Source organism: Acinonyx jubatus, chromosome A2 (genome assembly GCF_027475565.1).
Source record: "Acinonyx jubatus isolate Ajub_Pintada_27869175 chromosome A2, VMU_Ajub_asm_v1.0, whole genome shotgun sequence".
NCBI classification, from domain to species: Eukaryota; Metazoa; Chordata; class Mammalia; order Carnivora; family Felidae; genus Acinonyx; species Acinonyx jubatus.
In genome coordinates, this window is record NC_069383.1 from 165,022,123 (window position 1) to 165,034,331 (window position 12,209).

General features: G+C 64.8%; 1 protein-coding gene across 5 annotated transcripts; it reads right to left on the reverse strand.

Annotated features, from left to right (window-relative positions):
• Positions 1 to 455: 455 nt before the first annotated feature.
• On the reverse strand, positions 456 to 11,973 carry CIRBP (cold inducible RNA binding protein). 5 transcript variants are annotated; one of them, XR_008297380.1, is made up of 8 exons: positions 7,206 to 11,973; positions 4,002 to 4,110; positions 3,815 to 3,921; positions 3,560 to 3,713; positions 3,386 to 3,467; positions 3,221 to 3,291; positions 752 to 884; positions 456 to 598 (listed from the first exon to the last, which is right to left on the reverse strand). XR_008297380.1 is itself a non-coding variant. In XM_027049505.2 (7 exons), exons 1-7 carry the CDS (start codon positions 7,227 to 7,229, stop codon positions 2,806 to 2,808), a joined length of 564 nt encoding a protein of 187 aa, XP_026905306.1. In that variant the 5' UTR covers positions 7,230 to 11,971; the 3' UTR covers positions 2,045 to 2,805. The 5 variants fall into 5 exon arrangements, 3 of the variants coding, with proteins under 3 accessions (XP_026905306.1, XP_053076218.1, XP_026905304.1); XR_003417113.2 differs by having other exon boundaries at positions 456 to 595; positions 7,206 to 11,972; XM_027049505.2 differs by lacking the exons at positions 456 to 598; positions 752 to 884 and adding an exon at positions 2,045 to 2,822 and having other exon boundaries at positions 7,206 to 11,971.
• Positions 11,974 to 12,209: the final 236 nt, after the last annotated feature.

Here is a 12,209-nt window from a genome sequence, read left to right on the forward strand (position 1 = left end):
CCACCGGTGCGAGAACCGTGGGCACTTAGGCCGCCCCGCCGCCATCCTCCCACCCCCCCACCCCCACTACTGGCAGTGGAGGGGAGCCACCGAGGGCCGAAGGCAGTGGAACCAAGGGTCAACCCTAGTGCTCTGCATCCCTAGAGGGGGGCGGAAGGCAAGCAGCTCAGGAAGCTCGCCCTACAAGCAGCACAGGTGGGAGGCTCTGGGGGCCACTGCGCCAAGACCCTGGGGGAGAGGTGCCTGCCTCCGATGAGGGAGCCTGTGCCCCTCAGAACCTGAGAGAACTGCCCAAGGGGACAACAGAGAACCGGGTGGTCTTCCCGGCTTGGGGCCAGCTTGTGCCCTGAACAAGTGGGCAAAGAGGCTTTTCTCCAGCAGACTCCCCCGAACCCCTTTCCCACCCAAGCTCCCTGGCCGCGTCCCAAGCCAGACTCAGATTTGTGTGGACACACCAGCCCTTTATTCAAATCCGACTTCCGTGTCCTGCTCCTGTTGAGGGGGGCGTCCTGGCTGCGGTGCGGTGCCTGCCGCCACACACCTGTCCTCCAAGAGCAATTCGAGTCGCTGCACCTCAGCCTCCCCAGTGACGCGCCTGCTGGAACAAACGGGAGCAAAGCGCTGCTGCCGGAGAATGCTGCCCACCCCGGCCCCCACTGGGGTTACAGGAGGGCAGACCAGGGGAACCCACCAGCGGGGTCAGGCGGCAGGGCCAGAGCGCCTCCCATCACCCACCCCAAGAACCACTTACAGGGGACACGGTACGAAGACCGGTGGCTGTGCCTCTGGCTCTTGCTTCCAGATAAAGTCCCTTCTGGGACAGTGAGTCCCGGTCATCGCTGCTGTCTGGCCACACCTCCAAGTCACGCTGGCTTCCCTTCAACCTGCCAAAGCAAAGAAGCGTTACGCCCAGTGTCCTGGCCACAGGTCACATCTGCCCCTCCCCACCTCCCCTGAAACCATCCACAGCTCCTAGGAGGGTCTCAAACTAGTCATCGGGCCGTCCCGGCAGAGGCCCCGTCACAGGCTGGCGTGCCCAGGGTGGGCCTGCGCCTTGCGGATGGGCCAGGCCACGTCCCACCCTTGAGCAGAGCCAGCTGCCCAATTGGGATGGAGCTTAGAGGACCGTGTGGGCTCTGGGAAAAACTCATGGCAGCAACAGACATCGGAGAAAGCTAGTTGGGAGCTTGAGGGACGGAGGTCTGGAAAAGACTGTCAATTGATGAACAAAAATCCCAAAAGGCAGGGCGTTCGGTGGTCTCCAATCCTGCTTACGGATCAAACCTACTCCTGTGGCGTGACCGCCCAGGCTGCTCGCCGGGCTGCAGGCGGGGAAGGGCTAACGGCCCAGATCTGACTCTGGTTCGAGCTCGATTAAAAAAATTAAAATTAAAAAAAAAAAAAAAAAAAAGTAAAGAAAAATGGAAAAGGATAAACAGCCAAAGGAACATTCCCCAGGTACAGAACTTTACTCTCAAATGAGCTCTCGACAAGAGGAGGGATGCGGACACGAGCAAAAGGAGTTACCTCGAATTACAGGGCTATTTCCACATATGAGCTAGCCAAGGGAGCAGCTTGCGTCTCAGAGGGTTCTGTTGGGCGCACAACACTTCTGTCCTCCGAGGGGCTGCAGCTTCCATAGGCTAGCGGTGAGAGCTCAGAACTCGTGAAGCGACAGCAGAGCTAGCTAACGAGCCGGTCGGTCCGTGGTCGCCCAGGGACGCTGCCTGCCGTCCGCTGTCTGGCCTGCTCCTCAGCTAAGGCGGTCCGGGTCAGCGTCACGTGCCCGGGCGTCCACCGTCCCCCGCTAAGCTGCCCACCCTGTCGCCCACCTTCTCACCTCACCGGGGCCGATGGCGGTCGGCTGTCAGGAGGGGCCCGGCCAGCGTCTGTCTATTCTGCCTTCCCTGTCTAGCTTTCTGCGAGTCTCCGGCGGGACCGGCAGACCTACTTCTCGAACTGCCCTTTCCGCTCAGTTCTGACCGCCTCGAACCCGAGAGCAGGGAGTGTGTTGTGCAATGAAAGGGAAATTGTCAGAGCAAGGTTCGTTTCAGACGGTCTTTTAATCGGCTTCGTGAAGCCAAAGAAAACTGCGTACAAGAATTCCTTAACCGCTTCAGATACAACATCAATGGGTTATGCATACGTCTTCCGGTAAAAAAAGACAATATAAATAAACATTTTCAAGAACCTCTCGAAGGGACATCTGCAACTCTTGCTGTGCGTCATACACAGCACGGAAGGGCCGAACAGGCCAGGCCCGGGGCGGCCGGGGTACCTCTGCCACAGCCCCGGCATGGGTCCTACCACGCTACACGCAGAAACAGCACACAGAGCTGGAAAAAAGCCACAGCTTGCTGAGCTTCCGGCAAAAAGCGGATTCAGAGTCCATTGAATCTTAAAGAGAAGTGAACCGGGGCACCCGACCTCACGGGCCGACCCCACTAAAAAGAGAAACAAAAAAAGGCAACACAACCAAAACCAAAACCCACACAACCCCCAAAGATTTCCTAAAAAACTTATGGCTCAGGGTAAAAAGAAAAAAAAAACTAAAATCTGAAGTGCTTTTCAGAACATTTTTAAAACCCTTAAAAACTGACAACGCTTCCTTAAGAAAAGTAGTCTAGGAACGAAGCCATCTGGGGGTCAGAAGCAGTCAGGCTGTGTTTGACAAGATCAAAACGGATAGGACTACAAAAGTGGGGTACAAGGAGGTGTGTTCACTACACATGAACGATTCAGCGAAGCTCCCAAAATCTTTAAATATACAGCCATTGGAAGGACGATCTTGAGCAGGAAGGATTTTTACTCGTTGTGTGTAGCTGAGAACAAGAAGCAGGGACATGTAAAGGCACTGAAGCACGCGACAAGACGCAGCATCCGCTCCCGGGTCCAGACCTGGAGGGCGCGGCCCCGCAGCCTCAGGAGAAACCACCCCCCCCACCAGCTGAGGGCGGGGCGGCAGGCAGGGCGCACATGCACTTCTGCTGCCTGCGCAGTGGGGAGGGGCCCTCACTCTCCCTTTCCTTCTTGGTCACTCTGGTTCTGCCTTTATGTTTTGTGCTAGAAACGGCTGCTGGCACAGAGACCGAGAGGGCCGTATCGCCCCTTCGAGGCAAGCACGGTGACAGAGTCTGAGTGTCGCTCGCAGAGGGCGCCAAGGCTTACTGAGCTCCCAGTGCAGGCCCCGGCGGCGAGGTGCCCTCGGAGCGTGACTTACCGTAACTGTCGTAGCTGTCTCTGTAGGACCCGCCTGAGCTCCGGTCGCCATAGCCGCCACCTTGACTCCGGCTGCAAGGAAGACACTTGAGGCTACTTAGGCCCGCGACAGCAGGACAGCAGCAGAGTGGCCCGGCCTCAGGCACTGGCACCCGCACGCCCTCACCTGCTGTAGTAGTCTCTGGAGCCTCCATAACCCCCACTCCTGGACTCAAACCGGCTCCCTCCATAGCCTCGATCCCCTCCTCCTGCAGACAGGGACAGGAAGAGAGCGTCAGCGCCCGCCGGCAGTGTCCCCACCGTGTTCCCAGGGGCCCCAGGCCCTGAGCATAGCACTTACCTCTGGAGAACCCACGGCCCCGGCCTCGGCCCCCTCGGAAGAAGCCCCGGCCGCCAGCAGAGCCACCTCGATAGCCTCGGGATCGGTTGTCGGACGACTTGCCGGCCTGGTCGACTCGGATCTGCCGCCCGTCCACAGACTGGAAACCGGAGACCTGCGCAGGTTAGTCTGTGCTCCCCCATCCTCGGAAGCGGGGTTCCCTCGGAGCAAGCAAGGGGTTCTGCACCTTCCGCGACCCCGAGCGGCCGCCCTCACCTTCCCGTTCATGGCCATCATGGCGTCCTTGGCGTCGTCGATGTTCTCAAACGTGACAAACCCGAAGCCTCGCGACCGCTGGGTCTCCCGGTCTTTCACGACCACCACTGCACAGGAGAGACGTGGAGTCTGCGCCCAGCCCTCCCCGCAAGCAGCCCCGCTCCGCCGCCGGCAGCACCTGCCGCACCTTCCGCGATCTGTCCGTACTTTGAGAAGACCTGCTCCAGCGACTGCTCGTTGGTGTCGAAACTCAGCCCTCCGACGAAAAGCTTGCCTTCGTCTGATGCCATGGCGGCCTGCGGCAAACGCTGTTGAATTCCTCACGAGGCCCTCCGGGGCCTCGCCGCTCCCCCCTCCTCGTGCACACGCCACAGGGGCTTGCGGGGTAAGCCCTGGAGGGCGCCCCCTCTAACCCACCCCCACGACTTCTGAATCCCCAGCGCGCCCTTCGTTCCTGGACCCCCGGCCCCTCCTCCGTGCACAGCCCAGCTCCGCCCGCAGACCGCGGGGCTCCACGGTTTCACCCGGCCGCCGGCCTCAGGGGACGCTTAAGGCTGGACACTGAAGGCAGGCGTCGGGCTCCGCCGGCACCGGCCAGGCGCACCTCGGGATTTCCGCTTTGTACGAGGGGTCAGACTGACTCCCACCCTGAGCGCCGGGTGGGGAGTGGCAGAGTGCTTGGTCCACTGTAGGGCACCCGAGAGGGGTGGGGGACTGGGCACTGAGCGCGGGCAGAGGCTCCGACGTGGAGCCTGACGTGTGGGGCCGAGGCCAGCTTGGACCGACTAGACGGGCTGGGGGAGCCCCGCCCAAGGGCTCCGGAGACACAGGCCAGAGAGAGACGCGGAACTGTGTCCCGCTCGCGCTCCTCCAGCGGGAAATCGGGAGCGGCGGCCCTGGCCACGCAACGTGGCCCCGCCCACTGCCGCGCGCATGCGCCCCGCGCACGCCCTGCGCCACTTCATCCGGGCACCCAGCACTCCCGCCATTTCGCTGGGCGCTGCTGTGCGCCCGCGGCCGCCATTTTGCGGTGGCGTCCCGCTCGCGGAGGGCCTGGCCCGAGGGAAAGACGCCCTCCGGCCGCAGCTTGGCCCGGTGTCCCGCTGCCCATCGCCGCCGGCGGGGCGGACTCCACCCCGGGCCCGCCCCGGCGACGCCCCCGCCCAGGGGCGTGACGCCGCCGCCCCGCCTCCTCCGGCCGGCCGCAGGCCGCTCGCCGCCCCGGGCTCGCGGAGCCGGTGCCGCCAGGGCCCTCACCACTGAGCCGGGAAGGTCCCTGACGCAGGCGGGAACAAGGCGCAGCACACCGAGCCAAGCCTCCTAACGCTCGAGTGAGGGGGGGGCGCCGAGCGACCGGCCTTAAGTACGCCGCCGCGGGACCCCGCCCCCTGCACCGCGCCAGCCAATCCGAGGGCTCGGGGGCCGCAGCCGCACCTCATATTCATGAGATGGGGGCCGGGCCTCTCCTGGCTCCGCCCCCTCCCGGGCGCGCGGATGCCGGGCGGTGTAATTGGTGGGAACGCGCCCCGGCCGCAGTCCCTCGCCCGAGAGCGGGGGGCGGGGCCGGCGCGCGAGGGGGCGGGGCTGACCCACTTCTGCTTGCCCGCCCCCATCCCCACCTCCTGGCCAGAGGCCGGGAACAAAAGGGCCTCTGGAGGCCAAGGGTCCAAACCTCCTGGGGATCCCCTGCTGTGCTCCAGCCAGCGCTGACGTGTCAGCCTTGCCAGGTCCCCATACCCACCGGAGCCCCAGCTGTCAGGACATCTGAACCCTGACGTCATTCTGATACACTTGCTCACACAACCCATACCCTGGTACTCCCAGGATCCCATGCTCCTGAATGAATACACCGCTTCACTTGGTCGGCCCCAAGGCCTACCCAAACCCCTGAGACTGAGGCAGTCTCACCTCATGGACCCCAATATTCCCCAAGATCCTAATTCCTCTTACTTCCCTACTTTGGGGCACCCCAACTTCACCCAGCCTAGTTTGCCTACAGACCTCCACCAGCACCCACACCTAACTTCCACCCCAACCTTGACTTTTCTGCTTGGCGTGGTGCCCGCACCCCTACACTCACCTTGACAGACACTTGTGCGTTCCAGCTCTAGACTGCAGGCTGACCCCAACCTGGGACCCAACCCCACCACTGTGGCCAGCACTGCACCCCGACATTCGTCTCAGCCCTCCAGTATGTGCTGCAGCCTCCTGCCAGGGCTTAGTTCTGCTACCCCTGGTGGGGGCGGGGGAGGGGGGGCGGCGAGCAATGCTCTGCTCCTCCCCCTGTGGCTTTTTCCTGTCTCTGTCCGGGGGTTCCAAGATCTCTGCTACAAGGCGAACCAGCTTGGCAGAGACCCTCACCCCCAGATTGCTCCTGGGGAGTCCCAAGTCCATTTTATGGGAACTGCCTTGTGACTGCCATTTGCTGCCTGCCCTGGTTTGGCTTATGTTGTCTCCTGGGGTCCTGGACCCCTCCATGGGGTGGAACAAACTGGTGAAGAACTCTGACTGCCCAAGTTCTGTTCTACAATGTTTCCAGAGGGTGGCCCCTATGCAGAAGAGTTGGGGGGATTTGGGAACAGAGGACCCCCCCCCCCCACACACACACTTTCTTGCCCACCCCAGAGAAGTTCCAGCCCCACTCCAGGCCTCAGACTTGCTCCCACCCTAAGGTGGGTCCAGCTGAGAAAGGAAGGGACACAGGCAAGGACACGGTCTCCCATGACAAGGTTGCTGGGACCCCTCCTCAGCTCAGGAACCCACTCTCCCAGAGCAGCTCGTGAGACATCGCCACCCCGTCTGCACCGCCCAGCCCCGCCCCATGCCACAGCCCTCCCATAGACCCCCCGTCAGACACAGCCTGCTGCGTCAGCCTCTCACGCAGGGTGGTTATTAAAAGGAGCAAAAAAAGACATCAGCTCTCAGCTCCCTCTGCCTTCCGCCGCCCGTGGAGGGGGGTGGGGAGCTGGGGGCAGGTATGCCCAGCCCAGGAACTTTGCCCCGCCGCCTTTCTGAGGCGCTCCCCTAGCAAAGTCAGGTCAGCGGCTCCTTGCTCCAGTCCAGGCCAAGGTGGCCTGGAATCATCCTCTGCCCCCAGGCCCCCCACACCCACTGTTCTGTGGTAGTGACTCGGCCTTCTCCTGGTTCTGTGAAGTGCTCTGTTCGTTCGTTCATTCATTCATTCATTCATTCATTCCGCCAGCACGCTATTATTAAGTGTTTACTACCAGTCCGTTGCCGGTTACCAGTCTCCACGTCTGCCCACGACTGTCCTGGGTTCCCATCACAGAATGGACCCATACCTGGGGACACCTGTCGCCAGGTGCGCCTGCTCTGGGCATTGTGTGCAAACTGTGAGCTTGCGTCTCAGGTGTGTGGCCTGTCTCCGTACCTGTGTTTCTGTGGTTTCCTGCATCTGCGTAGCCGTGGTGGGGGCGGGGGGCTCCCAGGAGGTAGGGAAGACCTCATCGCTGCTGTGACCGCTGCGCCACGCTCTCCCCGCGGACGCGAGGGGGCGCTGCGGCCTCGCTGTCGCCCCAGCCGGGGGTTCCGGGTCCCGCCGCGGACTCCAGCGTTGGGGGGGCGGAGCCTTCGTCCCGCCCACGGGCCTGCCCCCGCGCCTCCGCCAGTGCGCCGGGGATGGGGTGGCGGTGGTGGCGGGGCTGGGAGGATGCGGCTCAAAATAGCCCGGGGCACGGGAGAGGCTGCTATTCGCGGCCCGGACGCGCAGTGCTCGCCGCCTGCCCGGCGGGACTGGGATTAGGCCGTGAGGCCCCCGTCGGCGCTTTTACAAATCGCCTCTCCCCGGGCGGCCGCCGTGCCTGCCTCCGAGACCACTCCCCCCCCCGCCCCCCAGAGGTCCAACACCTCCGGCGCTGAGAGCCCCACCCGCGGACGTCGCCCTGGAGACGAGGCGGGGTCACCTCGCTCCCGCGGCGCCCCCTCCGCCTTCCCGCCGGGCCGGCCGCTGGACGCCGGGTCCTCCCCCGACCCTGGTTAATGACCGGGCGGGAGGCGGTAATGAGCGTCTGGGTCCCGGACGGGCGTGGCCGGGATGAAAGGCGCGTGTGTGGGGGGACCCTCAGGCCGCGTAATTATCGCCCCCTCCCGGCCGGCCAGGCGGGGGCCGGGACCGTGCACCTGGAGGCCTCCTGGCGGGGGCGCACAAGTGGGACCGTCCCGGCTGACTCCAGCCGGCCCGCCCGGCCCAAATCCGCAGGGCCCAGAGCCAGGGAGGGGGAAGCCGAGACTGGATGAGTGTGCGCGTTGCCAGGTGTGGTGCCCATGTGTGCCCGTGAGCTGCGGAGTCATGGGTAATGGCTGGGGACTGCGCTTGTGTGGACGCGAAAGTGGGGCTGTGTGTGCGTGCGAGTATGGAAGTGTGTGCAGGGAACGCACACGTGTGTGTGTGCACATGGGAACCCGTCTGCATGGTACTCCGTGTGCAGGAACACGAGGGACCCCTTGCGTGTGAGCCAAGCGGACCTCAAGCATGTGCATAAGGGGCATGGGTGTGGGCTCAGTCACAGACAGGTCTGGTGTGCGGGACCTGGGCGAGCCAGGGCTCACAGAGCATATGTGCCGGTGACTGATGGCGTGACGCATGCCCGCAGGGTGGGCACAAGTGCGCACCACGTGTCATCAGTGGCCAGGGTCTCCTGCGGCAGACATCAGCTCCCGGAGGCAGCAGCTGTTTGGTCCCTTGGGGAACCGGAGGGGACTGCCTCCTGGCCTCACTTTCCCTCCTGTTCCTGGAGAGGGGTGTCCACAGTGGAGGAGGATGTCTGGCGCTGGGGATGGGGATACCCACCCACCAGGGAGCAGCCCCCTGTGACTCAAGGCCCAGGCATGTGGAGGCCGCCATTCTTACACCCTGGTCACGCTCGCATCCCAGGAACGCAAAGGGCCAGGCGGTGCACGGCTGGTGTTGGTGACCACAGGCTGCACCAAGTGCAGGAGTATGTGGGGGACTGTGGGGTGGGCCCTGCGGCCCACCCGTGGAAGGGCAGGAGGCCGGTGGGAGGCCCGTCCTGCCCCTTGGGTTACACACGTTTGTTCTTCCCGCACTCACGATGCCCCAGAGATCCGGGCGCCGACCCCTTCCTTTCTACCTGGGAAACTCGGCACGGGTGTGGTGGCAGATGCACAGGGACGGGCACCCATCAGGCTCGTGCGTAGAACCCACGTCAGGTGCCTGCGAAATGCCAGAGCAGGGGCACCCCCAGGTGGGAGGAGCTGACCCCCACGTGTCCCATCCACTGTCCTGACCTTGGCCCCCCACAGGCTCCCTGCAGGCACAAGGTGGGGGGGGGGCGGGGAGCAGAGGGACTCCTGCCTGGGGCTTGGGGCATCTCCATGGCAACCCTGGAGTGCCATAAATGCAGAGTGCCCCGTCCTGTGGCAGCACACCTGTACCCCTTCCGGCTCTGTGTCCCCAGTACTAGTGTTGATGTCCCCCCACTGTCTGCCTCTAGAACGCCAGCGCTGGCCAGGTGCCTCTCTGGGCCTCAGCTGCCTCATCCGAGAAGTGGGTGTTGCAGCAGGGCTTCCTGGAGCCAGTGTGGGGGAGTGAGACGCTTGGGGTTCTCTGGTCTTTCTTGTACGGCAGGACACACAGAAAATGGTCTGTGATCCTCACACCCCCTTCCTCAGTGCCGAGTGAGTGAATGCAACCCCCCCCCCCCCACCTGTCCCCAATCCGGATTGGCAGGTCTCTGCTCCTCTGGGGGGCCTACAGCCAGGGAGGGTGTGTGGGCAGTGTGGGTGGCTGGAACCACAAGCTTGTGTTTCGGGGAGGGTGCGCAGTCTCTGAGGACCTGAGTTCCTGCCCCTGCCCGGTGTGACTTTCAATTTTGCGGTTTTCTAAAGGGAGGTCTTGGTCCAGGGTGAGAGTGAGGGTGCCGTTGTTTTGAAAATCACACTGTTGACTGAGGTTGTGCTGCCATCGAAGTGTAGGCTGGGGTCCGTGTGTGTGTGTGGCGGGGGGAGGGGGGGTCTGTATCCGGCAGAGCCCAGCTGGGAGCCTGGCGTTCAGGTGGGGTCCGGATCTACCCCTTAGCTGTTGAGGGGTGCGCTTCTCCGAGCGTGGGTGAGAAGGCGGGCTGGTCGGTCCGGTGGCTGCCAGGGGCCGTGTGTGGGAGCAGGGGGTTGTGCAGATTCTCCGGGAGGCCCGGGGGCAGTGCTGAGGGGGTGGGGGCGGGGGTGGGGCGGGTGCGGCAAGGTCGTAGCCAGCTGTCTAGAGCCCCCCCCCTCCTCCTCCAGCCTGCGGGTGATCGCCTCCCCTCGAGGGGAACCGGGAGGGCGGGCGGCCCCGCCCACATTCCGGAGGAGTTAGGGGGTGCCCTCTACGGCCCCAGCCTGCACGCTGACCTCTGACCCAGCCTGAGCCCACTCCCTCCGTCCTGGGCACCCAACGCAGCGGCAGCTGGCCCCAGGGAGGGGCAGCCAGACGGGGGTGGAGGCTGGAATGCGTGCCGGGGGTGAGGGAGGGGGCCCCAGAGAGGGGGCGGAAGTGGGGGAGGAGTCGGTGGGACGGAGACCGAGATAGCAATACAGACCGGCCGAGATACTGAGGGAGGCAACGGGGAAGAGAAACAGAGAAAAGGAAAACTAGAACCAGCCAGACGCAGGAGCGGCAGATGCAGAGAAGGAGACGGAGGGACAGACACAGGGGGAGAAACAGAGGCAGCCAGCCCGGGATGGAGAGCCAGCGGGAGGGCAGTCGCGGGCAGGGCCCCAAGTGACAGGGCCCCGCCCCCACGCCAGGGCTGGGCTGCTCACCTGTCCCAGGTCACACGGGCGGCCGCCCGTCCCCTGCCCTCCCGGGGCCGGGCAGCTGTGGGTGGGGCTGGAGTCAAGACTCCTGGGTTGGGCCCCAGCGCCCTTGGCTGTGGCTTGGTAACTCCCATTCCCAAGGCGCCCGGGAGAGGTGGGCGGGTCCCGCGGGGCCTGGTGGGGGTGGCTGTGCCCCGGGCACCTGCCTGGTGCTGGGGGTGCAGAAGTCGGCTCCGACCGGGCACCGCTCACTCCCATCTCCCCAGAGGCCCGGCCCGACCCCAAGCCAGACCCTGACTCCGGCCTTTGGCATTTCAGAACCGTGAAGCCGGCCCCAATTCCCCATTTGGCCGCCCCCAGGGCGCTCCGGCCCCAAGCGGACTGCAGTGACCCCGGTGACCTGCTTCCGCTTGCCCACAGCCGTCTCATCATCCAGCAGCATCGCCCACCTGGACCCAGGCCTCCAGTCCCGGCTCCACCCCTTGGCGGCCACGCCAGTGCACAGGGCCCGGCCGACCGACCCCCGACTCGGCGCTGGGCCCGCCCAGCCTGGGGCTGGCCTCGGACCGAAGGTTTCGGCGTGCATCATCCCCAGCGGGCAGAGCCCGCTGCTGTTCACACTGGCCGCTGCCTTCTCTGAAAGGACTCCTGGTCACAGCGAAACTTGCTCCCTTCCTCCGAACGCCTAGCTCCCTGCAGCCCCCTGCCAGCCAGCGCCCCGTGAAGCGGAGGCCAGCTGCGGACAATGCCCCATCTGTCCCTCCTCAGGCCTCTCCTGTAAACCCAGGCCGAACGCCCAGCCATCCAGCCACCCCCTGGATGTTCTGGCCTCTGCTCCGCCCACCTGCTCCCTCTCCCTGGGGAGGGGGCCCTCTCCTCCCCAAGAGACAGACTCGGGGAGTCACCCGTTTCAGGTCCTCGCCTCTGCCTTTTCCTCCCACCTTTTGTCTTCTCTCCCCCAACTAACTTCGCAGCTGCCCCCCCCCCCCAAGTACACCTGCTCGCGCTCCTCCAGGCCGCTCGTTGCACACGTTGTGCCTCCCACCTAGGGGCACCCCTTCCCCCTCCCAACGCTTGCAAACTCCTACTATTCCTTTGGTAAAGCCTCAGGCCAAGCGCTCTCCTCCCGCCGGCCCTCCTGCGTCCCCCAGCCCGGGGGCTGCAGTGCTGCCCCAATCCGGAGGTCGCGTCACCGAATCGAGGAGGAGGGGACAGCAGACAATGCTTGGACGTGGAAGGAGGGGTGCGAGCGAACGCGCCGGTGCGGGGCTCCACGTGCGGGGCCCTCCGGGACGCCCCCTCTTCCGTCCCGGCGCGGCCGAGCCGTCAGACCCTCGGCGCGCCTCCCGCCCCCAAATTTGCAGACGCGCGACCACAGGGAGGAGGCCGCACGCCTCCGCGCTGCGCTTGCGCATTCAGCCGCCCAGGCGCAGTCCCACCTCCCGGCGTGAGCGCCGCGCTGTCATTGGTGCGTGCGCAGGAGCGAACAACGCGGCCGCCAGTGAGGCGGCCCCCGCGGTGGGCGGGGCCCGGGCCTGCGGACGCGCGCACGGGGGCGAGCGGGGCGCCCTCCCCCCTTCGTGACGTCAGGCCCGTTTCGCGGCGCGTTGCCGTGGAAACC